General features: G+C 47.4%; 2 protein-coding genes across 7 annotated transcripts in view; one reads left to right on the forward strand and one right to left on the reverse strand.

Moving 5' to 3' along the window:
* Slc26a8 (solute carrier family 26 member 8) overlaps positions 1–17,495 on the reverse strand; it is a 64,467-nt gene extending 46,972 nt beyond the window's left edge. For all 3 annotated transcript variants that reach the window (XR_009586687.1, XR_009586688.1, XM_021633496.2), the window contains exons 1-3: positions 16,132–17,495; positions 12,066–12,261; positions 2,653–2,792 (exon numbers count right to left, since the gene is read on the reverse strand). Coding sequence is in view for 1 of the 3 variants with exons in the window: in XM_021633496.2 (XP_021489171.1) it covers positions 2,653–2,792; positions 12,066–12,247 (322 nt within the window). In the remaining 2 variants the exon portion in view is untranslated. The remainder of the gene's footprint in view (positions 1–2,652; positions 2,793–12,065; positions 12,262–16,131) is intronic.
* A 140-nt stretch (positions 17,496–17,635) lies between these two features.
* Positions 17,636–27,895, forward strand: part of Mapk14 (mitogen-activated protein kinase 14) — a 55,496-nt gene continuing 45,236 nt past the window's right edge. The window contains exon 1 of one of the 4 annotated variants that reach the window (XM_021633438.2): positions 17,636–18,057. In XM_021633438.2, coding sequence (XP_021489113.1) covers positions 17,942–18,057 — 116 coding nt within the window. In that variant the 5' untranslated portion in view covers positions 17,636–17,941. The remainder of the gene's footprint in view (positions 18,058–27,895) is intronic. The other 3 variants (XM_021633436.2, XM_021633435.2, XM_021633437.2) reach the window with 3 other exon arrangements.

The following is a 27,895-nucleotide window of genomic DNA, read 5'->3' on the forward strand; positions in this document are numbered from 1 at the left end:
ACACAGACACACACACAGACACACACACAGACACAGATACACACAGACACACACACAGACACAGACACACACACAGACACACACACACACACACACACACACAGACACACACACACACACACACACGTGAAAGAAAAAGAAAAAAGGCAGCTCTGGGAATCCTTCAGGCCAAAAACAGAGCTGGAGAGCCAAGAATTCACTTGCCTTCAGGTCGCCAGATAAAGTCTGTTTTCTCCATGCTAACCACCCCAACCTCTCTTCTCAGTGTTTCTATACAAGGCTTTAAAAACACTACTATGGCTGAGCATAGTGGAGCACACCTTTAAGCCCAGCCCTGGGGAGGCAGACGGATCTCTGTGAGTGTAAGGCCAGTCTGGTCTATACAGTGAGTTCCAGGTCTCTATGTGGACAGATCTGGTCTAAAGCAAAACCAACAACAAACATTCAAACAACAAAAACCAACCAAAATACTTACTTATTATTATGGGGGGGGGGGGGTCTGCATGTGTGCACATGCACAAGGGTGCCACACGATGTGGGGGGGCTTGGAGTTGGTTTTCTCCTTCCATCTCCCTGTGGGTTCTGAGGGCTGAGCTGAGGGCATCAGGCTGGCAAACTCAGGCAGCAAGCACTCTGCCACTCTACCAGCTGACCTACATCCTCAGACCCCACTTTTTGTTTGTTGTTCGACTTTTTGAGACAGGGTTTCTCTGTGTAGCCCTGGCTGTCCTGGACTCACTTTTTGTAGACCAGGCTGGCCTCGAACTCACAGCCATTCACCACCTTCTGCCTCCCTGAGTGTTGGGATTAAAGGCGTGCACAACCACACTCAGCTCCCACTATTCTCTTAATCAAGGTTCTATAGATTGCAAAAAGTAGAAATTATGTTTAAAGTACCTTATGCTAAATAGGAAAGTGTTTATGAGGGCATGAAGGACAGTTGAACTTAATCAGAAACTAGAATAGAACTAAAAAGGCATCAGGATCTGAGGTGATCATTTCCCTCATTCTTGTTGTCTCCCAGACTTCACAAGGTTCTGTTCCAGGACAGGACTAAGCTGTGGATGCATAGTCTTGTGTACATCTCCTAGTTCACAGGCATACCGATTCCTCAAGAATGCATATCCCTCATGAAAACCCCTGGATTTACTAGATACTGGCAAACTGTTTGCCAGATAGGCGTTCAGGGAGGATTGGGGGTTGGGGTAAGCACAGTGACTGAGCACTTCCCAGCATGCCCAGGGCCCTGAGTTCAACCTCCCTCCAGCATGTGAGAAGCATCAACTAGTTTGAGCCAAGGAGTAATGAAGCCAGCCTCTTCACTGTGGACACATTTGGTCTTTGGTTGACCCTCTAGCCAGCTTGCCTGGAGACAAGATAACGGTAGAACTGGAGTGCTGCCAGGAGGAACTGCTCATGGTAAGAACAAGCCCTGTTAGCACATCCATCTGCAGAGAGTCAGAGGGATGCCCTGGCTTTGGGCTTCTCTCAACACAGGGGCTCCCCATACTTGGTTTGTCATTTGTGGGGGTTCTGGAAACACTGAAAAGTCTTAAAAGAGAAAACTGAAACGTCTTTAAAGATATAGCTTACACAAAACAGTTATGGAACACTTAATAAATTTAATATTCTCTCTCTGCTAAAAAATACAAAAAAAAAAAAAAAAAAAAAAAAGTGGGGCTGGACCAAGATGTCTCAGGGCATAAAGTCAAGCCTGAAGACCTGAACTTGATTTCCAGGACCTGTGTCATGGTGGAAGGTGAGAACAGACTCCCTCAAGCCATCCTCTGATCTCTACAAACACAGAATAAATAAACAAACAAACATAAAAGCTAATTAATTAATAAGTTAATTAATAGTAAGAAAAAAATAGTTGTACCTGGTAGCACACACCTTTAATCCCAGCACTTGGGAGGCAGAGACAGGTAGATCTCTGATATAGAGGCCAGCTTACATTATGACACTGTCTCAAAAGTAGATCTCTGATATAGAGGCCAGCTTACATTATGACACTGTCTCAAAAGTAGATCTCTGATATAGAGGCCAGCTTACATTATGACACTGTCTCAAAAGCAAACGAAGGACTTCTTGGTTCCTATGTGGAATCAGTATTTTGTTTGTTTCTCAAATAAGCTCTCAAGAGGAGGAGCCTGGCCTAGAAGGCCCATCTTCCCGATCCCACCTTTCAAGCACCGAGGCTGCGGGTGTTCCCCACTGCTCCTGGACAGAGGGAAGCTTTCTACAACCCAGTGTGCAACCACCCGTGTGACCTTGTGGTCTTGCATCTGAACTGGGAAGTGGATGACAACTGTGGCTGTGTCACCTGCTGTCTCTGTTCCCCAGCTGAGCTCCTGTGTTTCCTAAGGAAAACTAATGCCTCCTGAGCTCCACTGTCATCATGAGTAGTGAAACCACTGGCGGGGCGTGGAAGTCAAAGATATGACCAGGAGTGGGGCTTGCAGGTTCCATGGGAACTGTTCACGGGTCTCACTGAAACCACCTGGAGGCTTAGAAACCTGGACGTGAAGAACTGGTGACAGCGAGAACGCCTCTCCTCTGTTCCCCTTCTGCTCATCTGGCAGAAGTGCTTGCTCCTGCAGGTGACTGAGGTCCAGATCAGCTTTGGGTGAGCTGCTTGGGATCTGCCCTTACCTTGGGGAACCTGAATAAGACCAACACTTAATCCAGCAAGTAAGTCTCCAAGAAGCCAGTCCTTGAATCGATACAAACACATCCACTCCAGGAAGGGAAAGACTGTAAGCATGCATCGTAGGAATTTGTGCCATGAGCATCTGGGAGGAAAAAGAACAGAGACGCAATTAGGTTCACTAGAGAGATTCCCCTGGCCAACTAAAGGCACGGGTGTCACCCTCGGCCCCTAACAGCACAAGTGACTTTTTAACAAGTTGGACCAAAATGTTCTTGCTATAGGACTGATAATCCTATACATTTCAGGGTGTTTAACATCCCTGGCTTCTACCCACTAGAGGCTGGTAGTCTATCCTCCCCCCGGGTTAGAGGACCACGGATACCTCTAGACCTTGAGAAATACCCCAGGGAACAAAACCACCAGCAAGAACCTGCAAGGTGTGTCTGGCAAGAACCGAGACTCACATGTCCAGTGTGCAGTTAGTTCTGTGTTTTTATTGGCTGTTGCGAGAGAGTCACACTTACTAACTTCTAGCAGAGAATGAACTAGTTGTTTCCCTGTCTCTTCATAAGAACAGTGTTTTGGGGGCTAGGGAGTTGGATCCGGCGTTCAGGGCACTTGTTCTTCCAGAGGATCCGAGTTCCGTTCCCAGCACCTACATGGTAGCTCACAACCATCTGTGACTCCAACCCCAGGGTATCCAATTCTTCTGGCCTCTGCTGTCACTGCACACACATGGTACACATACCTACTTGCAGTGAAAACACCCATACACATTAAAAAAACAAATGTTTTTGTAAACAGCCACACACATTAAAAAAACACAGACGTTTTTGTTGTTGGAGGGTGAACACCTTAGTTTGCGTATTTATTTACTTGTGTATGTGAGTGTGTATGCTTGTGTGTATGTGGGCAAACACGGAGGAGGTCAGATGGCCACTCTCAGGAGTCAGTCCTCTCAGGGGTTCACGAACGGCAAGCTAGGCAAGCGCTCTGTTTGGTAGCAGGTGTCTTCGCCCTGGGAGCCGTCATGCTGCAGCTAACATCCCACCCCATTCTCACACACTTATCTACCCAAACGCCACATTTCCCCGGGCTGTCCAGACAGTTACAGAAGTGGAGTTTTGCACTTGAAGAGTTAGCTGTACAGAGAAAAGACTGCAGATTTTAAAGGCCGTGTTATCTGTGGGTCTTTACTGGGCACAGTTCTGTTTCCCAGGAGGCACCTGGGCTGTGTTTGGAGGTGCTTTTGGTCCTCACGACTGGCACCCAGTGGCAGAGGCCAGGAATACAGCTCAACAGTCTACAGGTGACAGAACAGCTCTCACCAGAAGGAAGCTTGGGAGTGAGGGGCTGGCGCGTGGCTCAGCTGGCATGCTTGCCTGGCGCGCAGGAGGCCTTGGTAAATCTCCAGCACCGCGTACGTACTGCGGGTGCTGTGTGTGCGCACCTACAGTCTCAGCACTCAAGAGGGGGAGGGCAGGAGCGCGAGCTCAAGATCACGGGACACACAGTGACTTTGCTGCTAACCTGGACAACATAACCTACCTTAAAAGCTGGCTGGCGGTGGTGGCGCACGCCTGTAATCCCAGCACCGGGGAGGCAGAGGCAGGTGATCTCTGTGAGTTCGAGGCCAGCCTGGTCTGCAGAACTAGTTCCAGGACAGCCAGGGCTACACACAGAAACCCTGTCTCCAAAAACAAAACAAACAAACAAACAAAACTATCTAAAAAAAATCAGCAAGTAAGTGCTGCCAGGTATGATTGTACATTTTCATTCCACCAATCAGCGGGCAGAGGCCGGCGGACTCTGTGAGTTCAAGGCCAGACTGGTCTACAAAGGGCCACAGAGTGAGAGCCTGTGTCAAAACATCAAAACACCAAGCAAGCAACCAACAAACCAACAAAACCCAGCACCACCACCACCAAAACAGAAACAAACTTATACTAAAAAATGTTAGTGTGAAAAGCTGAGCAAAGTGACACAGGCCTGTGGGCCCGGCTACTGATGCTGAAGCAGGAGGCTCACTTGAGCCATGAAGCAGCCTGGACAGCAGAACAACACCCTATGTCAGTATTGCTGAGAGGAAGTAACCCTGAGGTCATCCAGGCCAGTGCCGCGACCCTTTAATACGGTTCCTCACAGGGTAAGTATGTTTCCCGTGGTCTTAGGTGGGCCCCGGGAAGAGGTCATTCAACCCCAAAGCAGCTATGGATTGAGAACCACTGATCCAGGGGGAGACTACAATCTACTGCTGAGTGAAACCAGCTTCACTTTAAATTGCCTTTTGCCAATCGCAGTTTGGCATGGACTGGCAGCAGACGGAAGATTGTTTTCACAGATTGTTGGGTTAGATGGCACATTTAATTATAACAACAACTATAACTCTAGCATGTGCACCTCTAAAGTATGTGCTCAGAAACAGTCACTTCATGTATTTAAACTTTTTTTAGATCTATTTTTATGTGTGTGAGGTTTTTTTTGCCTGTATGTGTGTATGTATGTGTACCATGTGCAGGCAGTGACCAAGGATTTCAGAAGATAGCTTCGGATACCCTGGAACTGGAGTTAGGAATGGTTATGAACCACCATGTGGGTGCTGGGAATTGAACCTGGGTCCTCAGCAAAAGCAGCTAGTGCTCATAACCACTGAGGCACCTGTTCAGCCCTGATCCCATGTATTCTGTCTGACCATAAGCATCTCTAAGATACACAAGGCCATGTAAGTACGAGTGATTTCTCCAAGGTCACACACACACACACACACACACACACACGACTGGAGCTGAGGCAGGAAGCCAAGTCTTCTGATACCTAGCTCAGTGTTCTGGCCTCCTGCTGACAGATGTTCCCTTCTGCTCAGAGGTCAAGTATGGAGGCCACTGGTGTGGAAGGAATGCTGAGCTGCTATTTTCATGAGAGTTGCTGGCTTTGAGGTAGGCATACAATCATAATTACAGAACAAGTCTTGATATTCCTGCCTCAAGCCCAGAGCATGGCACTGGGACAATCTGTCTCCTCACCTGATGCTGTGTCCCCTCCTCAATTATTTGCCTCGGGACCACTAACCCTGTGTAGGGTCATCGATGGTCTTTGGCATCGGGGAAAATCAAAGTGGACATGGAATGATGGGGTCTGAGCTGCACAAGAAGGGAGTCAGAGCAATAGGAAACTGGAGCTGATGGGAGAAATGGGAAGGCATTTGGAGAGAAATTCTGATTTAATGAAGGTATCTTAAGCGAGAAATGTGGGCTACGGGCATGGCTCAGTATGAGGATGTGAGTCTGAATTCCCAGGACCACTGTAAAAGCCAGGTCCACAGTGTAAGAGCCGGCAATCTTCATGACCTCAGGGACATGGGCAGTGGAGGCAGGCTCCTCAGAGGCTGACCAGCCAGCACGCCTGGCATATGCAGTGGAAAACAACAAGACAAGATCTCTAATCAAGCGGAAGGTAAGGGCCTGCACCAAGTTGTTCTCTGACTTTACACACACGCACACACCCACTCAGAAATGTATGAAGCATGTTGTCATGCATCTACATCCCCAGCACTTGGGAGAGAGAGAATCAGAAGGTTGGTTGTTCAAGGTCATCTTTGGCTACATATTATATCTAAGGATAGGCTGAGCTACACGAGACCATGTCTCAAACACACTAAGGGGTGAGGGACATAGGAGTTGGTAATAAAGCTCAGGGGCACGTGACATAAAAGAGGATATAGGTAGTTGCTAATCAAGGGGAGGAAAACCAGGAGAGAGATAAGATGCTTTTCTGCAGAAAGGAAGAGATGGAGTTAAAAGATTATTTTATTCCCCAAAAATGTTCCTCAAAACCAGAAACTAATCTAGTGTTTACTATTTCCTAGACATTAAAAAAAATCCTTTAAATCCTCCTAATTAGATCTGAGGCAGGTTCCATCGTTACTCCCATTGCTCAGGGGAGAGACAGGCGCAGGAGGGATAGGTAAGGCATCTACAGTCACACGGCTGGAAAAGAGCAGAGATCGGCTTCTAGAGCAAGCATCCTAGAACCAGAAAGACATGGTCACCACCCTGCTGGCCTAGACTTCCGATTCAGAAAAGGCTGGCCTGTGCTTTAGCAGTGGGAATATGAAGAGAAGAGGAGAGAAGCTTAGAGTCAGATCATCTATAAACCCCACTGGAGGGGCTGGAAAGACAGTGCAGGGGCGACGAGCACGTAGCGCTCTCGCAGAGGACCAGAGTCAAGTTCCCAGTTCCCTTCTCAGGTGGCTCCGGCTCCAGGGATCTTCTCCCTCACGGGCACCTCCACAAGCATGGCATACAGGCACACAGACACCGATACATAAATAAAGGTTGGCCTTGAACTCACAGAGATCCACCGGCATTGCCTCCTCAGGCCTATGCTACCACCCTCAGACCTTAGATACAAAAAAGTCAATAAAACAACATCCACAGGAATCAGAATCTGTCTGATTTAAGTGTCTACATGGAGCGATGGAGCAGGCAGAGGCCAGAGGTTGATATAATCCCAGTAAGAATTGTTTACAAGGCTAAACTTATGAAGAGACAATCATGTTGTCTTAATGTGATTCTGGAGATGGAACCCATGGCCTTGCACCTGCTCTGGTGAGAAAGCCCCTTTTGCTACCCGAGGCAGACGAAGTCACCCGACTGCAGGGAAGGGTCTAATGAAGGGAGTGAACTTCTGAAGCGGTGGTGTCAGGACCTGGCTATCAGCAGCTGCAGGCCAGATGGTGGCAGAGTGTGGGGGTGGGAGGGCAGATAAGGCCGGATATGGGGGAGGACAACTGAAATGATAAGAGTTACCATCATGAGGTACGTTACACAGGATTCCTAATCTGGGGTTAATGGACCCTGGAGGTCTAAGGCAGAATGTGAGGTGAATGAATTCAGGGGCAAGGAGTTAGGGTACCTTTTCACACTGACTTCGGGCCAAAGTCTCAGATGTCCATCAGGTGCGCTTTTTTGTTTGTTTGCTTTACAATATCTAGCTCTGTACCTTCCTGGCATTGTATGTGGTTTAGTGAGACCCCAGACTCAGGGCAGTCCTTCTGCTTCAGCCTCCATGGTGTTACAGGCATGTGCCACCATGACTGGCTCCTTCAATTAGGAACATTAATTATAAACTGAAGTAGAAGCCAGAACTGGACACTGTAACCAGAATGGTACTACTGCTATAGATAAATATTATTTACATTCATTACTTTCTTGAAACTAGACCTGTGTGCGTGTGTGTGTGTGTGTGTGTGTGCGCGCACACGTGTGTTGGGGTGGTGGGTTGAGACAGGATTTCTCTGTGTAACCCTGGCTGTGCTGGAACTCCTTTTGTAGACCAGGCTGGCCTCTAACTCAGAGATCCAACTGCCTCTGCCTCTCCAGTGATGGGATTAAAAGCATGCACCATTACCACCTGGCTCATTAGATGGTAATATAACTGTTTCTACTTATAATTTTATCTGTTTATATAGTTTGAAATTATTGGGCAGGGAGATGACTTAAGCAGTAAAGAGTTTGTGCTGCTCTTACAGAGAACCTGAGTTTAGCTCCCGGCATCTGCAGCAGTAGCTCGCAACCACCTGTGATTACGGCTCCAGTGAATCTCATACCTCTGGCCTCTGTAGGCACCCAGACTCTCACGCACGTACCCATACAATTAAAAATAAAGCTAAGCATGACAGCACATGACTTATGTCTCATAACTCAGGAGGCAGAGGCAGAAGGATCTCTGAATTCGAAGCCAGCCTGGTCTACAGAGTGATTTCCAGGACAGCCAGAGCTACACAGAGAGAGCCTGTCTTGAAAAACCGAAATAAATAAAGAAATAAATAAATACTATTCTTGCTGAAACCTTTAATAGGGAGGTATCAATTCTCTTTAACAGACCATGTGGCTAAAGTGGTGTATTCATATATTAAAGAACACAGTTGAGCCTTAACACAAGGTACTACATTTAAATTAAAAATAGATCAAAGACTTAAATTTAAGAGTGAAAACTAATAGGCCCAGTGGCTCAGGCCTGTTAATCCAAGCCACTTGGGATCTGAGGCAGGAAGATCACAAGTTCAAAGCTAGCCTATTCTACAGAGTGAGTTCAAGACCAGCCTGGGCAACTTACCAAGACCCTGTTTCAAAATAAAAAAAAAAAGAGAGAGAGAGAGTTAGATGTAGCTCAGTGCAACATCACTTACCTTGTGAGTATGAGGCCCCAGGTTCAACCTCAAGCAGACAGAGAGAGAAAATAAGAAAATAAAGAGCTAAACTATAAAATTCTCAGACTGAAGCACAAACTGAATTTTTATCAAAGTAAAGACTCAGCAGGATCTGGGACATGGCTCACCAGTTAAGAGCACTGGCTGCTCTTCCTGAGGTTCAGAGTTTGGTTCCCAGCACCCACATGAGAGCTCACAGTCGTCTGTAATTGTAGCTCTGGGGATCTGATACTTCTGAACTCCACAGGCACCTGCACTCACACATACAGACACACCTACACAAAGTTAAAAACAATAAAAATAAATAGAGGAGAATGAAAGCTAAAATATTTATAAAGCATGTTTCAGATAGGAAATGAACATCCTGAATAATCAAAGAAATCACAACTCAACAGTAGAGAAAAATGACCTGATGTTGGAAAGAGTAAAAGAAATGAAGACATCTTTTCCTAAAGATATAAGAGTAGTTAATAAAAACAAGGAAAACTTGCTCGTATCTTTAGTCACAAGAAAATACAGGACAAAAACAAAACAACACAATAAGATACTCCTTCAGACCTGCTAAGATGGCGATGATTCAAAAGATGAAAAATACCTAGGTAGTGATGGCACATGCCTTTAAGCACTTGAGAAGCAGAGGCAGGTGGATCTCTGTGAGTTGGAGGCCCGACTGATCTACATTGTGAGTTCCTGGGCAGCCAGAGCCACACAGAAAAACCCTGACTTGCAAAAACAAAAACAAAAGCAAACAAACAAAAACCCAAACAACTTAGTGATGTAAAGTGTGCCTGTAATGACTGTATTTAGGAGGCTGCGGCAGGAGGATGGTGAGTTTAAGGCTTGCGGGGACTAATAGGAAGACTCTATCTCAAAGAAAAAAACAAGAAGAAACACTGAGGGCAGGGAGCCAGCTCACCTGGCAGAGCACCTGCTGCACAAAACATGAGGACAGCAGTCAGATCCTCAGCGTGCGGGGAGCCAGAGCCAAGCAATGCAGCTTCGAGTCTGCAGCTGGGGAGGTGGAGACCCAAGGGTTTTGCAGCTTCACTCTGCCTGGCTCATTCAAGAGCATCAGATTCAGATTCAGCGAGAGACCCTGCCTCAAAACATAAGGTGGGGCGTGACAGAGGAAGAAGCCTGACATCGGCCTCCGGCCTCTACATGTCTGTGCACATGAAAGTGAACACCCACACAGACACCTCCACACTCACAGCTGCCCATAGAACTGACACACATCCTGGGAATTCTACCCTTAGGCAGGGTCCTGGGAGAACTAAAAACAGGGATTGAAACAGATCTGTGCCAGTGTTCACAGCAACATTATTCTCGGAGGCCAAAAGATGGAAACAACCCGAGTGTTCGTTAACAAATGGATGAATAGACAAAGTTTACATAAACACTTTTGATTATTACTCAGCCATAGAAAAAAGGAAGTGTGCTGACACTTGTTACAAGGAGGATGAGCTTTGAAAGTATGGCGTTAAATGAAACAAGCCAGACACAGAAAGACAAACGTTGCATGGTCCTGCTTGAATCAGGCCAGATTCATAGCTCAGTCCAGAAGAGGCAGACTCACAGAGACAGAAGCAGGGGTAGGGTGAGAGGTGGGGGCCATTGCTTAATGACTAGGGTTTCTGTTTGAGGTGATAAAAAAGTTTTGCAAACCAACTGTGGTAGTAGTTGCATAATAGCAATTACGCCATGAAAACCCACACTTAGAAATGGTCAAAACAGCCAGCTTGATAACATACATACTTTACTACAATAAAAACAACAACAACAACAACAAAACCCAGCACAGGGACACAGCTAAGTGACAAGAGTGCCTGCCTAGCATATGTCAAACTGTGGGTTCAATCCCCAGTACCGAGCTGGGAGTGGCAATGTACACCTGGACACTTAGTACTTGGGAGGTGGAGGCTGGAGGATTAGGACTTTAAGGCTAGACTGAGCATGAACATAGTTAGCACGAGGCCAGGATTGGCTATATGAGACCCCATCGCAAACAAACAAACAAAGAAACAAAAAAGGATAAAGATATAATTCTGAAAAGAGGTCCCTTCACTCTGTCGCTTTCAGGAGGTTCGTGCACAGAGCGCCTTGCTAGTCAGGGTGGGAGTTAGGGCTGGTATGTCGTCATCTCTGTTGGTGGCCGAGATGTGGACAGCAAAAGGATCTCTGCTGCCACTGCTTCGTCCACCAGAACTTCTAACCAACAGCAGCTGGTGTTTCATGACAGCTATCTGGCGTGGAGAGGAAAGGATGATTGCTTCTTAGGGTCAGTTCTCCTCCCCACCATGCGGGTCCCAGGGATGGAACTCGGGTCCTCAGGCTTTACAGCAAGCTCTTTTACCCACTGAGCCATTTCGGCTGCTGAACAACGTGTGTTTTAAGCATCATCCCCAAATACTATGGGGACACTTGAGGTCTTTATGACTATTAGTAACTATCGAGCCCTTGGCGTGAGAGCCCCTCCCACAGGCCTGGACCTAGCTCTTGTGGGGCTGAGTTAGCACCAGGAGGGCAGGCACTTATTGATTTATTTATCTATTTATTTATACAGGGTTATTATTTATTTATTTACTGAGACAGGGTCTCTCTGTCCCAGTGGAGCCCTGGCTGTCCTGGAAGTCACTGTAGACCAGGCTGGCCTTGAACTCACAGAGATCCACCTGCCTCTGCTTCTGCCTCCACAGTGCTGGGATTAAAGGCGTGTGCCACCAAGACTTGGTGAGAGAGGGTTTTAGAGAGCTAGGCACTTCTCAGTCATTTACGACACGGCAGGGCATCCTCACCATGACACCAGCACCCACACTATTTGTACACACTGGCTATTGTAACCATGAGCCTAATGAGCTTGGTCACTGAGAAGTCCCTCAGCCCTGAGTCTCTTGTTATAGTGACATGCCAGAAGGAAAGGCAACGGACCATGCCCAGGAAATTTGTTGTCAGAGGACGCTGTAAGACAAGCACAGACACACACACAGACATATAGACACAGAGATACAAACACAGACAGAGACACAAGAGACATACACAGAGAGACCTACACACAGCCAACAACAACAAGTCACACAATAAATGGCAGGGTCTGGACAGGAGGAATTCAGAGAAGGAAGGCAGAAGGATATAGGTGGGCAGCAGGAGTCGTTAGCTCTCTCTCCTGCCTGGCTAGGTGGCCACTGCGAGGCTGGGTACACGCACCGACACTGGACATGGTGCTTGAAAGTGGTGATGCTGATGTCCAAGTTTCCGGTAGAAGGGGCCTTCCTCTTGTGTTCCTGCTGGAAATTCTCCTCATTGTACACGTTTCGCTTGACATCATACGCAAAGGGGATTTGCCTGTACCTGCTGCCCAGACTCTGGATGCTCCTCTCTGTTTGCATTGTTCCTGGATAAGCTGGAAAAACAGTAGACAAAAACAGATATTGCTGGGCAGCAGTGGGCATGCCTGTAAGCCAGCACTCAGGGCAGAGGCAGGAGGATCTCTGAGTTGGTGGCCAGCCTGGTCTACACAGAGAAACCATGTCTCAACCAAAACCAAACCAAACCAAAACAAAGAAAGCAAACAAACATGCATGAGGGCTGGCAGGATGGCTCGGTGGTGAAGGGTGCCTGTGGCAAGCCTGATGACACACTGTCTCACACAGAGGACTCCTGCAGGTTGTCCTCTGACTTTACACCCAATACGCAGCAACACATGGCACTTCAACACCAAATAAATCAATGTTACAAAAAATGTTTAGGGCTGGGGGTAATAGCATATGCTTATTAACCCCAGCACCTGGTAGGCAGATTTCTGTGCATTTGAGGCCAGCCTGGTCTACGTAGCAAGTTCCAGGCCAATCAGCCAGGACTACATAGAGACCCTGTCTCAAAAGGTAAACAAGGTAAACAAATTTTTAGAAATTTGTCATAAGTGCTTTTCTTGATTAAAAAAAAAAAAAAGACATTTTTAGTGTGTGTGTGTGTGGGTGTGTGTGTGTGTGTGGGTGTGGGTGTATGTCTTTATGTGGGCGTGTTGTGAGTACAGGTGCTCTCCAAGGCTGGAAATGGGAGTCGGAGCTACCGAATAAGGTCACTGGGAAGCAAACTCTCTCAGGTCCTTTGCAGGAGCAGTACACACCTTTATCAGCTGAGCCATCTCTCCAGCACCCTTGCCTGTTTTCAGGAGGGTCTCTTGTAGTCCAGGTTGGCCTCAAACTCATGTACCCAAGGATCCACCAGCCTCCACATCCAGAGTAGTGGACGTGCATGCATGCATGGTCTACTATACATGTTTTGTTTGTTCCTCTCCCCCCTTCCCCAGAGACATGGTTTTTCCGTATAACAGTCCTGGCTCTCTGCAACGCTCTTTGTAGACCAGGCTGGCCTATGCCTCCTGAGTGCTGGGATTAAAGGTGTGGGCCACCATGCCAGGTTTGTATTTTTCTTAATATAGACACTTTCCTTTTTTTTTCTTTTTTAAAAAGATGTATTAATGTATTACTTATACAGTATTCTGCTTGCATGTGTGCCTACACACCAGAAGAGGGCAACAGATTTCATTATAGATGGTTAATAGTCACTGTGTAGTTGCTGGGAACTGAACTCAGGACCTTTGGAGGAACAGCCAGTGCTCTTAACCTCTGAGCCATCTCTCCAGCCCAGGATGGACACTTTCTATGTTGCTCAGTCTATTTTTGAGTGGTGAGTTTGCAGCTGTCTCCTTGGCGAAGAAGCCCTTTGAGCCCTGGAAACCGCAGGCGTATGACACTGTGCCCGCCCTTCAGTCTATTTTAAACATTAGTCACATATAATGATGCTACATTTGCATAGCAGTTTTACAGGACCATTTCTCTGTGTTATACAATTTTACCCTCAAGACCATTCTCGGACTTGTTGTTCAAAGGACATGTTATTCTCATTTTCCAAATGGCCAAAAGAGGCCAAGTCTGGTGGCCTGGACTGTAATCCCAGCACTGCAGACCCAGCTGGATTTAGCCAAAATAGAAGAGTTCAGAGATTGGAAGGGGGAAGGAACACCCATGCCAGGCTCTGCATGGGGAGATGCCCGTATCCTCCTGGTGACCATCGGAATGGTCTTCTCTGACAGGAGTAAGGAGCTCCTCAGTACACCACAATGATTCAATGACGGCTCAAGTTCAGGACCTGTCTCCCCATTTGTGAAACAGATTCACGTCTTACAACTATATGACCTAGAGGGACACTGAGGATCCCAGCCTGGAGAGTGGAAAAGAATTCCGTGAGAAACTGAGGTGAGACCCAGTTCAAGTGTTGGGGGAGAACAGCGATTTCAGACAATATTGGACACAGCTAGAGATGATATAAGGGAAATAATTCTGAATCATGTCAGTATTAACCTGGGGTGGGGGTTTAAAAGTGTTCCTGGAGGAGGATTGGTGAAACGGCCCTGCAGGTTAAGCCACCTGCCACCAAGCCTGACCTGCTGAGTTTGATCCCTGGGACCCACGTGATAAAAGGAGATAACTGATCCCACACGTTGTCCTCTGACCTGCACACCCCAGTGTGGCCTTCATCTGTGAGCACACAGGAAATAAACAAACTTTTAAAACACCCAAAACAATTCCTAGAGGGAGCTGGGTGTGGCAGCAGGCCTTTAATCTCTGCACTTGGGACACAGGGACAGGAGGACCAGGGGTTCAAGACTAGCCTCTGTTACATAGCAAGCTTGTGGTCAGACTGGGCTGTATGAGATTTTACTTCAAAATAAACAAACAAAACCACAAACCAAATAAAAACCATTTCCTGAATCTGAAGCTCTGGGGCAGCACAAAAGGGTGTTTAGAAGCTGGGTGAGCTTGGTGTGGTGGCACACACCTTTGATCCCAGTGCTCTAGAGACAGAGGCAGGGGATCTCTGTGAGTTTCAGGCCAGCCTGGTCTACAGAGTGAGTTCCAGGATAACCACAGCAGACCCTGTCTAGAAACAGAAAGAAAGAGGCAGTAACAGAACTGGGTGACCCTGACAGAGAAACAGCTGAGGTAATTTTTTTTGTTGCGTTTTATTTTTGTTTTGGGGACAGGATTTCATGCAATGTAGCTGGCTTTGAACTTCCCGTCCTCCTGCCCCATGTATCCAAGGTTGGATTAAGGGGGGAATGCCATGATACAGGCCTCAATTCTTTCTTTCTTCTTCCTGTGCTGGGAAGCCAGCTGGGGGCCTCACCTGTGGGGGGATGGGAGGCTGCCCTACCCTGAGCTGCACCCCCAGCCTCTAATCACATTTAATCAGTCTTTCACTGCCCAACTTACAACACTGTTAAAACACAAGCACCTTAACCAACCTCTTCCACTGCTATCTAGCCATCTAGCCATCCATCATCTTTTCATCCATCCATCCACTCACTGATTCATTTAAATATCTATTTGGAATATTTTAAATGCAAAAAAAAAATACCCTGATTTATAAATTTTTGACCCAATGAACATGAAACCATGAAAATTAGTTAAGGGGCAAGAGTATCTATTATCTGATGTCGTCATGGTTCATGTTTCCTACACTCATAAGGCAAATTCACTTCCAAAATTTAAAAAAAAAAAAAAAAAAGCACTTGAAATTCCCAACCCAAACTGCTCACTGCTTGTGCCTCGGTTTTGATGGGGAAAGTATGGGGGTACCGCTAAGTGTCAGCAAAGAGAACTGTCTTCTGGTCGCAGGCGATCCTTGAAGGTGACCACGGGTCACATAAACACGGACACCTTCCCTTAAGGCCATACAGTGTGCTGCCAAGGGGTTGTGTTGACGAGATGCTCATTACTGGCCTGACCAGAGAAGACTCCATGGGAGGACCCAGCATAATCCATAAATAGGGATTTGACCGTAAAACACACGTGGAGGAGAGGGGGTGGAGCGCTGGGTTCAGCCAGAGAGAACAAAGTGAACAAAACAGTGAGGTTTGAAAGCAAAAGGAGCCCTGTGCTGAGGTCTGATGAGGACACAAGTGGGGTGTAAGTGCGGCGAGGCCCACAGATTTGTCTCCCCAGCACAGGCAGCACGGGGGAGCCACTTTTGAAAGGATCCAGTCTGCAAATCCCACCTTGTCTCTTGTCATTGCTGCCTTTCTTGTAGGAGAGAGAAGTTCCGGGGACCACCGCCATTCATTCCTTCATTCACCAGCTCGTTTCGCAAATAATTAAAAAGAGTGCCTGGGAGCTTCCTGGCCCTGCAGGTGACCCAAGCAACCACACCCTACGAGCCGGCTCTTGGCACTGGGGCGGCAGCCAGTGCGCTCCCGACCAAGGCTCACCTGGGGTCAGACGCTGGGGTCAGACTTGGCTCCAGCCTGGCTGGCGGCGGCGCTGCGGACGCGGAGGCCGGCAGTTCCGGAGCTGCCGTTGCTGCAGAACCCGCCGGCGTTCCGGCTGTGCGGGTGACAGGCCAGGAAGGTGGGGATGGCATCCGGGGCGAGAAGGGATGCCTGGCTGCCTTCCACATACCGGGGCTGCGGGAACCCTCTCGATCTTGTAGAAATAGTCACGAGAATAAGAGGTCCCTTTTCCCCTGCTCAGTTTTGACAATCGTAGGTACGGGCTGATGCAGGTAGGTATGGGCTGAACTTTCCCCCATTCACATTTACTATCTTTCTTCCTCTAGGTGGACTTTTCTCTTAGAAGCTAGAACCAGGGCCTAATAAAGGTCAACGGACTTGCCTAAATACGAGGCTGCCAGAATGTCACCTTGTTTCCCCATACTCCCAGAGGCATAAATGAAATCTGTAAAATTTTCTGTATTTTAACTCTTTCAATGCTCCAAAATTTCCTCTAAATTTCTAAATTCTGGATAGCTCTCAAGGGTCGGAGTCAGTCTCAAACCCGAATAATGGGTTTTGGGGTGTCCTGGATGCGCTCTCATAACAGACCAAGCTGGCTTCCTAACTACTAACTACATAGCAGAGGCTGGTCTTGAACTCCTGGTCTTTCCAAGTGCTGGAATTACAGGCTGTACAAATAAATATATCCACTATAATATGATAATATATGAGAAGACTTCCCTGAAAAGGAGTGACCTACCTGCATTTTGTATGTATGTGTGTGCCCTTATGTGTATTATTACATAGTGCCCTTTCCCTTCCAGTACTGGCTACCGAACCCAGGGCCCTGCAAATACCAAGCAGGTCCCCAGCCTGGAAGTGCACATTCCTGAAATCTACTTCCGACCTTGTCCATCGGACTGCCTGTGGGTCCCTGGAAACTCCTTCTGATACTCCCAGGGTGGTCTTCTGCTTGAGAAAATTGAATAGCTGCTGGGGCCGCCGGGAGGGAAAGCCTCGGCTTGGAGGCAGGGTTCATGTTTGCCTCACGGGGCCGGTTTCCTCCGCAGCCCGGCGAGTGAGCCCTGTGTCCTTGAGCGGATGGGGAAATGCAACAGCTTTCTGGACAGGGCCTGTCTGTTCTTGCAAGTGTTTCTTGGAAATTGCCGGCTCCAGTGAGCAGGTGGCTCGGAGTTCAAAGATCTTTTGGCTTTCTTCCCGGACGCTGTCGCAGCGGCTTTCCGCCATGGCGCCAGGCATTCGCCCGTCCGACCACAAAGAGGCGCGCGCGGCGTGCGCTGCAGCCTCCTCCTCCCCCGCGCCCGGGAGACCAGCGCCCGAGAGTTCCGGCCTCGGCCCCGCAAGCTGTGCCTGTCTTCTCGCGAGAACTGCCGCGATCCACCCCCCCCCCGCCTCCGCCCGGGCCCCCGCCCCACGGGCAGGTTCCATATTGGGTAAGATCTCGGCTCGCGGAGCATTGCCTCCGGGAGCTGTTCTCGCGAGAGTTCCGCGGGAGGCTCCCGGCCGCTGCCTGCGGGACCGCGGCCACAGGAGCCCGAGCGGGCGCTGGAGCGCGAGCGGGAGTGGTGCGGCGTCGGCCCGGGGAAAGCGGCTGCAGGGGCGCGGCGGCGGGAGCAGCCTCGAGCCGCGCGGTCGTGGGAGCCGCCGCGGCCGACGGGGGCCGCGCGCCTGGGCTCGCAGCCTCCACACCTGCGCGGGCGGCGGGCGCCGCGGACAGCGGGCGGCTGCAGGCGGGGGCCCCCTCCCCAGCTCGGCCACCTCCTCGCCCCGCGGCCGCCGCTGGAAGATGTCTCAGGAGAGGCCCACGTTCTACCGGCAGGAGCTGAACAAGACCATCTGGGAGGTGCCCGAGCGCTACCAGAACCTGTCCCCGGTGGGCTCGGGCGCCTACGGCTCGGTGTGGTGAGTTGTCGCCGGGGCCTCGGGTTGGGGGACGCGGTGGAGCAAGCAGGGTTGGCCCTTGCAGGCTCGAGGACCGGGCCTGTCCCCACAGCTCAGCGATGCGCCCAGCGGCAGGAATTCTCCTCCGGGTGCGTGTGGGGGTGCGTGGCGGCGGGGGGGCGCAGTTGGAGCAGTGCGAGTCCTGCACCCCTCACTCTCTGCACACGCGGGTGGGTGGTGAAGCGAGTGCAGGAGCGGGTCAGCCGCGGCCTCGGTGCGACGGTGCTCCACCCTGCGCGCCCTCCCTGCTTGGAAGATCGTCTCTCCTGGGGGTCCGCCTGCAGCCGTGCAGCCGGTGGACCCTGGCCCCGGTGCCGCCACTCAGGTCGCAGGAGCCCTGCCCTGGGGAGCAGGCGAGCTGGGCGGAGCTCCTGCGAGGAGCAGGAGGGCAGAGCCTGACCCGGGGGCTGCGGTCACCTGAAGGAAGCTTGCAAGAAAAAGCGCTCCCTTCCCGGAATTTTCTTTCCTTTTTTTTTCTTTCTTTTCTTTTCTTTTTTTTTTTTTTTTTTTTTGTTTGTTTGTTTGTTTGTTTTAACCCCTTCCATTTTTGCAAGCCTCCATCGTTAAAAAAAAAAAAAAATCCTGGTTTCAGAAACACTCTTTTGGAATTCGCACTTGAATTAGCAGCGCCCCGAAGAGCTTAAAATACCGACTTTCTCTCGGGGTGCCCGGTGCCAGCTTGCGTGGTGTGTTTCCGATTCGTTTGAAAGCGTATTTCCTTTCTGGGGAGGGAGGGGGGCAGCTCCTGCAAGGACGCCCCAGCTTGTCGCTTGGGCACATACCGCTGCTCATTTCAGTATTGTTTGACAGAACAGTTTCTCCCCGCGGAGCCAGAGGGATTCTGGTCTGTTGGGCGCCCCTCGAGATCAAAAAGGTAAAACTAGTGGTCAGAGGTGTAAATAGTTTTTAATTGAAAAAAATTCTTGGGAGTGTGTCTCTTTTTTTAAGTCCTGTAGATTTGCAGGGAGTTTTGTCAGCTTTTAAGCGCCAAGGTCAGAGGTTCCGGGTGAGTTTCCTGGAGAGGATACCTTGCCGCTTTCGTTAACAACATGGTGTTTTGTTGTGGTTGTTGTCGTTTGAGGCAGGGTCTCGCTATGTATCTCCCACACTGGACCACTCTCCAGACCAGAGCCTGGCCTGAAACTCACAGATCTTGTCTGCCAGAGTTGAGAATAAAGGCTTTTGCTACCCGTGCAGGGCCCTGGGAACTGGTTTTAAATTCAATCCATACCATAAAATTTCCACTCCAAAAATGTTTTAGGAACTTTCAAGGATTCATATAGTATCTTTTAGACTTGGTATCATTTTAGGGCTCCTGATCTGAAAGTAAGTACTATGCATTCATGTTTTCCCAGGGAGTCTGTGAAATGGTGTTTGTTTTGTCTTGTAACAAATTCCAGGCTTCTGGATGTGTTAATCTTTAAGTATGAGTCCTGTGTTACTTAGAGTCACATCGAGAATTTCCTGTTTGGTAGAATCTTCTGGGTAATTGAGATTGTGCAATCGTGTCCAGCAACAGAGCTTATTGCTTTGCTAGTTCAAGCTGTAGTTCCTTTGCAGATGGTAACATTGACATCTCTCTCCCATGTTTACAGTCTGGCAGTTTACATTTTAAAGGCAAAGGCAATCATTTACATATCCCATGTATTTGTGATTGGTTTATAATGTCATTGTTTCTCTTACACTTAATAGCTCCTTAAGTGCCTCCATTTTTCCACTCCTAATTGTTACTGTGTCAGGCTTTGTTTCCATTTGAATGCTCAGGGAGTGGTGCAACAGAAGAGCTTCACTGTAGGGCTTCTGGGAAGATGAACTTGCACGGTTTCCTGTGGACAGTGGTGCCCGGGCAGAAGAGCCAGGTTTACAGTGAAGTGCCATTAGACCAACACCACTTCCTCCAGTGCTGTTCTTTTCTGTGAAATGGAACCGAGCACAAGCTCATAAGTACTTCTTCCAAACCCGTGATGTAACTCAGTGGCAGCCCTAGCCTTGCCTGTGGGAAATCCTGCATTTCGTCCCCAGCAATGCACATACGCACGCGCGCCCATACCTGTGCACAGCACACAGCAGTTCAGAGACCTGTGAATAACGTTTAGAAAGGTACAGCTGAAAGCCTGTTTGTTCTCCAGCCCCGTTTTCTCTTTAGTCAGTGACAGCCTTGCTCGTCTTTCCAGAGAGGCAGCGTTTCTACCATAGAGATAATTGACATTGTGTGTGGGACTGAGCGAATGTCACCTCCAACACCTCGAGTTAGATTTACAGGTGTTACCTCGCTCAGGTTCTGTGGAATTGTGCTTTCAGTTAGCAGCTTTTTAGGGACTGAAACACCTTTTGAATTTTTTGTTTGATTTTTGTTTGTTTGTTTGTTTTTTAATTTCTTTTTTAATCCACTTTGAAGCCTGTGTTCCTTTTCTTTACTTTCATCCTCTGAGCCAGTTGGATGTTGGAGAATAATGAGTGCATTTGAGTGCAAATAATTGAGGGGAATTTAGACAAGCCTTAAGAAGAGAGAAGGCAGTCTTATTGGTGACACTGCATTATGTTGGTGAGGGTTAGACTTGTAATGACACAAAATTTTTTGTATGGCTTATTGAGCTGGACCTGCGGTCTCTTCAAAAAAGGAATCTCTGAATGGGACATGAGACACTTAGATATGTTTGCTTGTTTTTTAAGTTAAAGCCTTTTTTATCTTAATTTGCAGGATGTAGTCAACAATAGCAAAAAGCAAACTGTTGTGTTACTAACCATGAATCAAGGATGACTGAGAGCCAGACTAGAAATTTGAGAATTGGTATGGTTTTATAAATGTCTTTCTTTTTAAAAGAGCAAAGGGAAGGAAACCAAGTCTCCAAGTCTTAAGAAACTTTATTCATTGCCTGTAAAGGGAAATGAAGCAAAATTGTTTAAGGCCACATTGTTGCAAAGCATTGATTTTGTGGTTTGGGACATAGTCAACTTAAGGAAATACAAATGGGAACTTGAGTGTCTTTTTTTGTAGGGACAGGGGTTTCTCCAGCCCCTTGTGGGTACACTTAGGCACCATGCATTGGGAGTGAAAATGAAGAATTCCTTATGGAACATGCGCAGCCATTCAGTTCAGTCTGTTGCTTACCACCAAGTAGTGGCTAGGTTCCTGAGACCCAGTACCTTGTCACCAGCCTTATAGAAGAGTGAGAGCCAGCACCTTGTCACCGGCTTTGTAGAAGAGTGGATGAGTTTAATGGCTGCCTTGTATGGGTTGCTTACTGTGTTGTAGGCATGGTGGTACACAGTTTATTATCGGCGTGTAAGCATGCAACAAAGCTTGTAGCTAAAGATGGTAGTGTCTTCTAAGAAACGAAGCCTGATTTAATGTACTGTGTAGGACAAGATTATAAACAAAACAAAAATGAGGTGGTTTTTGTTTTTGTTTTCGTTTTTTAGTATTAGGCATTCACCATTAATTTTATTTTAATGAGCCAGAGTAAAAACACTCCGTGATTAGGTGTGAATGGATGGCTTTCTTGACCCTTGACCTTTGAGAAGACTGTGTGCTTTACTATTAGCTGTAGTAATAGCTCCTCTCTTCCTCCTTCCCTTCCTGTCTTTCGTCCTGCTCTCCTTTCTTCAAGGCAGCCTTCTGGCCTTCAACTCTTTTTTTTTTTTTTTAATTATATATACAGTGTTCTGCCTGCATGTCCACCTGCACACCAGAAGAGACCAGACCAGACCTCATTATGGATGGTTGTGAGCCACCATGTGGTTGCTGGGAACTGAACTCAGGACCTCTGGAAGAACAGCCAGTGCTCCTAACCTCTGAGCCATCTCTCCAGCCCTGTCCTTGACCTCTTGATCCACTTGCCTGAGGCTCTCTAGTGCTATGGTCACTGGAGTGTCAGCTTTTAGCCGACCTATTTTCAGTTCACTGTCTTCATACTAAAAGTAGACTAGTTAGCTGGGTATTAGCAGTCTTAGTAAGAAACATTTAAATACAGTACATAACTCCCAGCCACAAGTCTGAGGACAGCCTAGCCTGCAGAGTGAACCTCCAGAAAAACAATAAACAAAACTGCCCACAAAACGTGATTACTGGTAAGCAGGCGTGTGTATGTGTGTGTTTAGATTTATTTATTTTTGTTTGATTGTATAGCTGTCTACCACAGTGTGCTTGGTGCCTCTGGAGGCCAGAAGGAGGCCTTGGATCTCCTGGAACTGAGTTACAGATGGTTGTGAGGCACCACGTAGGTTCTGGGAACAAAACCCAGGTCATGGAGAGCAGCCAGTGCTCATAACCATTGCGCCTCCCTCCAGCCCCAGTTACTGGCCAGGGTTGTATGGCTAGTGGAGAAAGCCTGCTTTGAGGATCCGGCCGAGCTAGCTTAGTGCTCTGTCTTACCGAATTCCATTTCCCGTGCAGCTTATCACTGGACCCCAGGCCTCGCATCTGCCACCTTCAGTTTTTAATATCAAGGAGCATTCTCCTTTTGATATCTCTTCAGCTCAACCTCAGACGTGGTCTGTGTTGGCTCTCCTTCTTCAGGCAGTGTTGGGAATTGTGCTGCAGGCTTCAGGCTGTAATGTAGAGGAGTTCTCTGGACTCACTCCCTTCAGTATTAACTGGCATTTTAATGTGATTCTTTAGTTTATTATTTTCATTTAAAGCATTGTCAGTTACTCCATTTCTAGCTCCCTGGAGGCCGATTTTACTTCTCTCCTCCTTTTGCATTGTTAGTGATTGAGCCAGGGTCTGCGCATGCTAAGCACGTGATCCACTGAGCTGCACTCTGGCCTCCAGGCTGGCATTTTAGCCTAGTTCTGTGGACGAGCTGGGCTTCTTTAAAGGAGTGACACCTGTCAGAGCTGTTTTGGTGCTGGGTCTGGGGCTCCAGCACTTCAGGATCCTCTTCTTGTCGGTGTGGCCTGCTGAAGTTGCGTGTGACAGCCCCTCTCTTTTAGCCCTGTGATTACAAGACAGAGGTCTCTGCAGTGTCACTGTGCAGCTAATCTAAACTTACCTCATTAAGTCATGTACTCCCTTAGAATTGATAAACTGAAAATGAAGTTAAAGCCCAGATGAAACCTTTTCCTGAAAAACTAGGTGGTTCAAGTAGGTGACTTCTGGATTTTATGAATACCATCCATTCGGAGTTTATCAGTGTGTATTTATGGAGGGTTAAGACCAGCCCTGTGAGTGTTGTGTAAGCACAGTATATAAAAGTGAAATAACTAAGCCTCACTGGCTAGGCCTTTGAAAATATGTCAGATTTTTATTCTTGTGAAATTTGATATAAAGCTGATTTGTTGCTATTGGAAAGGGTCCAGTTGCTGTGGTATCAGTGCACCTCGAATAATATGCCTGACCTCAAACACAGGGCTTTCTGCTCAGTCTTGTCATGGACATGTGAATTGTGTGCATGGTTTTTGAGGAAACAATTAAACTTTCTTTAAATTTGAACTTTTAAAAAAAGTTTCCGTTGTAGAAGATTGAGCTGTACTCCTATAAGCTAAGCATGTTTGTGGTGAGGACTAAGCAGTTTTCCAGTATGCAAGCCTTTAAGACTGTGTTATAGGGAAGGAAAGATGGTGCTCTGTAAAATACGCACTTTAGAGGCTGTTCCTGGGTTCTGGGCTTGCTACCCTCCCAGGCCGAGAAGACAGGAGTGGTACAGGTAAGCCTGTGACAGTCCCTAAGCTCTGTTCTCGGGGAACTGGATAGGTTCTGATGATGTGAGGGGTGGGAAAGGTGTGGATTGTAGGCCCCGCCACTGTGTGTTACGCGTTGACTTCAGTGTGTGGGGTGCTATTCAGTGAGGTCCAGGGTGTGGGGTGCTAAAAAAGTACAGACAAGTTCATCCTTCCGAAGCTCTAAGTCCTGTCAATAGTGTCCCTCCCTCCCTCCCTCACCTCCCTCCCTCCCTCCCTCCCTCCCTCCCTCCCTCCCTCCCTCCCTCCCAGTACTGAGGAACCTAGGTCCTTCCTTGCACATGCCAGGCAAGCATCTGCAGTTTACCATCCTGTGTTGAACTTTTAAGCAAGAGTGTGGTTGGTGGTGGAAGTGACAGTTGAAGGGAGACTAAGCTAACCAGGGTAGTGGGCTGAGGAGTAAGAACTGTGTGTATTAAAGGGTTAACAAGAGACCTTGTGCTGTAAGAGCATCATAGCTGGAGTCAGTGAATCTGGGGAACAGTCAGAGGGGGAGGGGGCTTGCAGCCAGGAGGGATCCCTGTAAGGTCGTATTTTCCTTTTTAAGGAGCAACTGTTATCCTGAGAAAGGAAGCTGAGGTTGGTTATACACAGGGGAGAGCTGGGATTTAGCTCTCTAGCTCTGCATTTCTATTCCTTACCTGATAGAGGTATTTCCTGTTTGTGGTTTAGGATAGCACAAGAGAGGAATCATTGCAGAGTCCTGACCTTTGCCCGAAGCACTCATCCCACAAGTCCAAGAGTGCCAGAGCCAGAAGTTTTGTTGAGCTCTGGAAATTCAGGGTACTCCGTTCCAGCTCTCTAAATAACACGGGCTTGCTTCAGCTTCTTTGTTGAAGGGTTTTATTGCCAAAAGGAAGGGAGCAATGAGACTGGCTGTTGAGTTCAGCTGAAAAAGGAAGATGACCTGGCAGGTTGAGTGTTTTCTAATGTCGTTGGCTTCAAGGCTTTTTCTTAATACTGGGTCATAGTTTAAGTCGCTTTTATCTTCCTCATGATATCCTAGTGTTTAAGATCCCGTTTATTTTGTTCTTTGGCCGTGTGTCTGTTTTCCATTCCTTTGTGTTTCCCTCGTCATGTTACCGGGCACCGATGTATTCTATTCGGCTGTTAGCTTGAATAGATGTAACAGATAGGTGTCTACAGATACCTAGTAGCCGCTCTGCTCTGTCCTGTTCTGGCTGCCTTCTTGTGAGTCCCCCCCCCCCTTTTTTTTTCTTCGAAGCTGTCCCTCTTTACTGTTTTATCATCTGGTGGCAGAATGTAAGTTCCTGCAAACACAGATTCCCATGGCAACATAACAGAAAGGTAATAGAAGAAATGTTTATTCTGTCTAGACCTGCTGTCTGACTAACCGTAGACCCTGAGCATGTTTGCTCCTGTTGCATTGAAAAATGTGGCTGCAGATTTTTTTCTTTTTCTTTTTGTTTTTCGAGACAGGGTTTCTCTGTGTAGCCTTGCCTGTCTTGGACTGGCTCTGTAGACCAGGCTGGCCTCGAACTCACAGAGATCCGTTTGCCTCTGCCTCCCAAGTGCTGGGATTACAGGCATGTGTCACTCAAATCCTCCTCCTCTTAGCCATTAGAGGTGTTGCCACTGTGCTTGTGACATAAAGGAAGTTGCATGTGTGCCCTGCTGGTCCACCCCAGAGTACGTAATGCTTGTGTTCCCAAAGCTCACAGCTCACAGCGAATAGCACACAACCATACCTAAAACAACAGTTGCCTCTTTGTTGTCAGAAATTCTTTAATTTAGTGTTGTTAGTGCGCGGCATTGTGAATAAAGACCGGAAGAGCAGGGGTACTGGGGAGATGACAGAGCATTTGCAGTGAAAGTGTGAGGACTTGACTTAGACTCCTCACACCGTGTAAAAGCTGGCACAGCACACATATGATCTCAGTGCTGGGCGGCAGAGGCAGGAGGATGCATGGATAGCCTGGTCAAGTTGGTGAGCTCCAGATTAAGTGAAAAAGCCTTCCTCAAAACAAGGGGGAAGACACCTAAGGTCTGACCTGCACACATACACAAGCAGGAAGAGAGCCAGGTTGCTTCCGAAGTCTTTGTAGCTTTTCTTTAGATAGGTCAGTATCTATTGTCATCTAAAGGCTACCTTTATATTTCTAAAGACTCTTCTGCCTCTCTCTCTATCTCTCTCTCACAAGTGACATCTTAGTAGCTTGTCACATCTAGGGCAGCTTGATGCCAGGGTATGTATTGGAAATCTGTGTCAGAGAACCCTTTCCATCTGGTGATTCAGATCTGGAAAGGATGACATCAGCTTGTGCCCACAAGAGGTCAAAAAACAAAACAAACCTCTTTTGATGTGTGAAGGCTCTGGGAGGCTGTTTTAGTAAAAGAGGGTGTGAGAGTAGTTGGTCTAGACCCTGGCCCTTTGCTCCGTGTCTGCTTGGAGCATTGTCATGTGCTCATAATTATGCCTTTACTCTTTCCTGTAACACTCAGCTTGGGGTGTCTGGCTTGTGCAAGTATTGAGTTCATCTTGTATTACTTCATTCCTGTAGCAGATCTAATTTAATGCCCAGAAATATTTTTTTTTATTCTTAGTATTCTCAGTAGCTGACTCCCCCTCCCCCCTTTACCGTCCTCCCTTAAGCCTTTTATTTAGGGCTTTTTCTAGCTTGAAAAAGCTGTTTGTTTTCTTTTCATTCTACCAGTTGCCAATGAAGATTTTAGTTCTCTTTCTCATCTGTAAAAAACAACAAAAGAACAAAAACAAGCAAAAAAACCCTCAACCCCATAATAATCATTATGTGAAATACTGATACAGACATCTTGTATTGATACATTTCTGTCATTCCCTGATAGTGTGTATATGTATAAATGTTCTTACATGCATGTATGTGTTTACATGTGTTTAGAGATCAGAGGTTGACCTCAGTTATTGTCTTATTTATTTTTTGACAGTCTCTCTCATTGAATCTGGGGCTAATGGATTGGTTAGACTAGCTAGCCAGCAATTCCCAGGGATCTTTCCTGTTTGTAGGCACATAGCATCATGCCTGTTTTTGTTGTTTTCTTTTGTTTTAATGTTGGTACTGGGCATCTAATTCAGGTCTTCATATTTGCTGGTGTAACTAACTCTCCTGACTGAGCCATCTCCCCAGCTTGTCATCTCTTGTTTGATGCTAGAGTTTGGCTTGCTTAGGTTTCTGATTCCTTGTGTCTTTTAAGTGCATTATGCTTGGACGGTGCCTTTTGGAATGAGCTATCTGAATGTTAAATGATTCTGATACAAGACACAAGGTTTAAAACATCACAGCTAAGAATGTGATCTGGGGGCTGGAGAGATGGCTCTGTGGTTAAGAGCACTGGCTGTTCTTGGAGAGGACCTGGGTTTAATTCCTATAAGCACATGGCAGCTCACAGCTGTCTCTAATTCCAGTTCCAGGGATCCACCACTCTCACACGGGCGTACGTGCAACACTGGAAAAAATCTGTTAACTTCTTTGCATCCTCAAACTCCGTTTACACCCCAAAATGGTGTAACATAGGGTCCTTCTGGGCAGGGGCTGATGCTTTGTTGTGGGTCTTACTGGGTATTGTATATTTAACAGCAGTGTTACTTCCTAATATGAAGATTTATAGCAATTTTCCATTGTGACAGCCAGTCTTTATATACACGATGGTTCTAGTGAGAACTTTCTGGGCAGCTGTGTGCATATTTAGAGTAATTGGTCTTGAGTGAAAACCAGAGGCTAATTGAACCCTTGACCTGTCAGCAGAGAGGAATGCTATCTGTTCTTCGGGGCTTCTTCCTTAACATGACTTGCTAATTCCAGGAGAGCATGACAGAACACTGACAAGGCCCCAAGCTTGATGGTTAGGAAAGCTTGCGCAGAATGTGTGTTCTTGGTCACGCGGATAATTGTATGGTGCTGTGAAGAAACAATGTCTGTGAATGAATTTTGTTTTCCTTTTGTCATGACTCCACTTAGGGTTTCTAAATGTTTCTGGAAAGAAAAACTTATTCAGAACAGTAGCATCAAGTCCAAATCTGAAGGGAGCGTTTTCCCAGCATCTCTGCTGTCTCTGCGCCTCTCTCTCCTGTATTCTTTTAGTAGTTAGCTTTTTCAGAGTTCTAAAAATATGATGCTCG

Source organism: Meriones unguiculatus, chromosome 16 (genome assembly GCF_030254825.1).
Source record: "Meriones unguiculatus strain TT.TT164.6M chromosome 16, Bangor_MerUng_6.1, whole genome shotgun sequence".
Lineage (NCBI taxonomy): Eukaryota > Metazoa > Chordata > Mammalia > Rodentia > Muridae > Meriones > Meriones unguiculatus.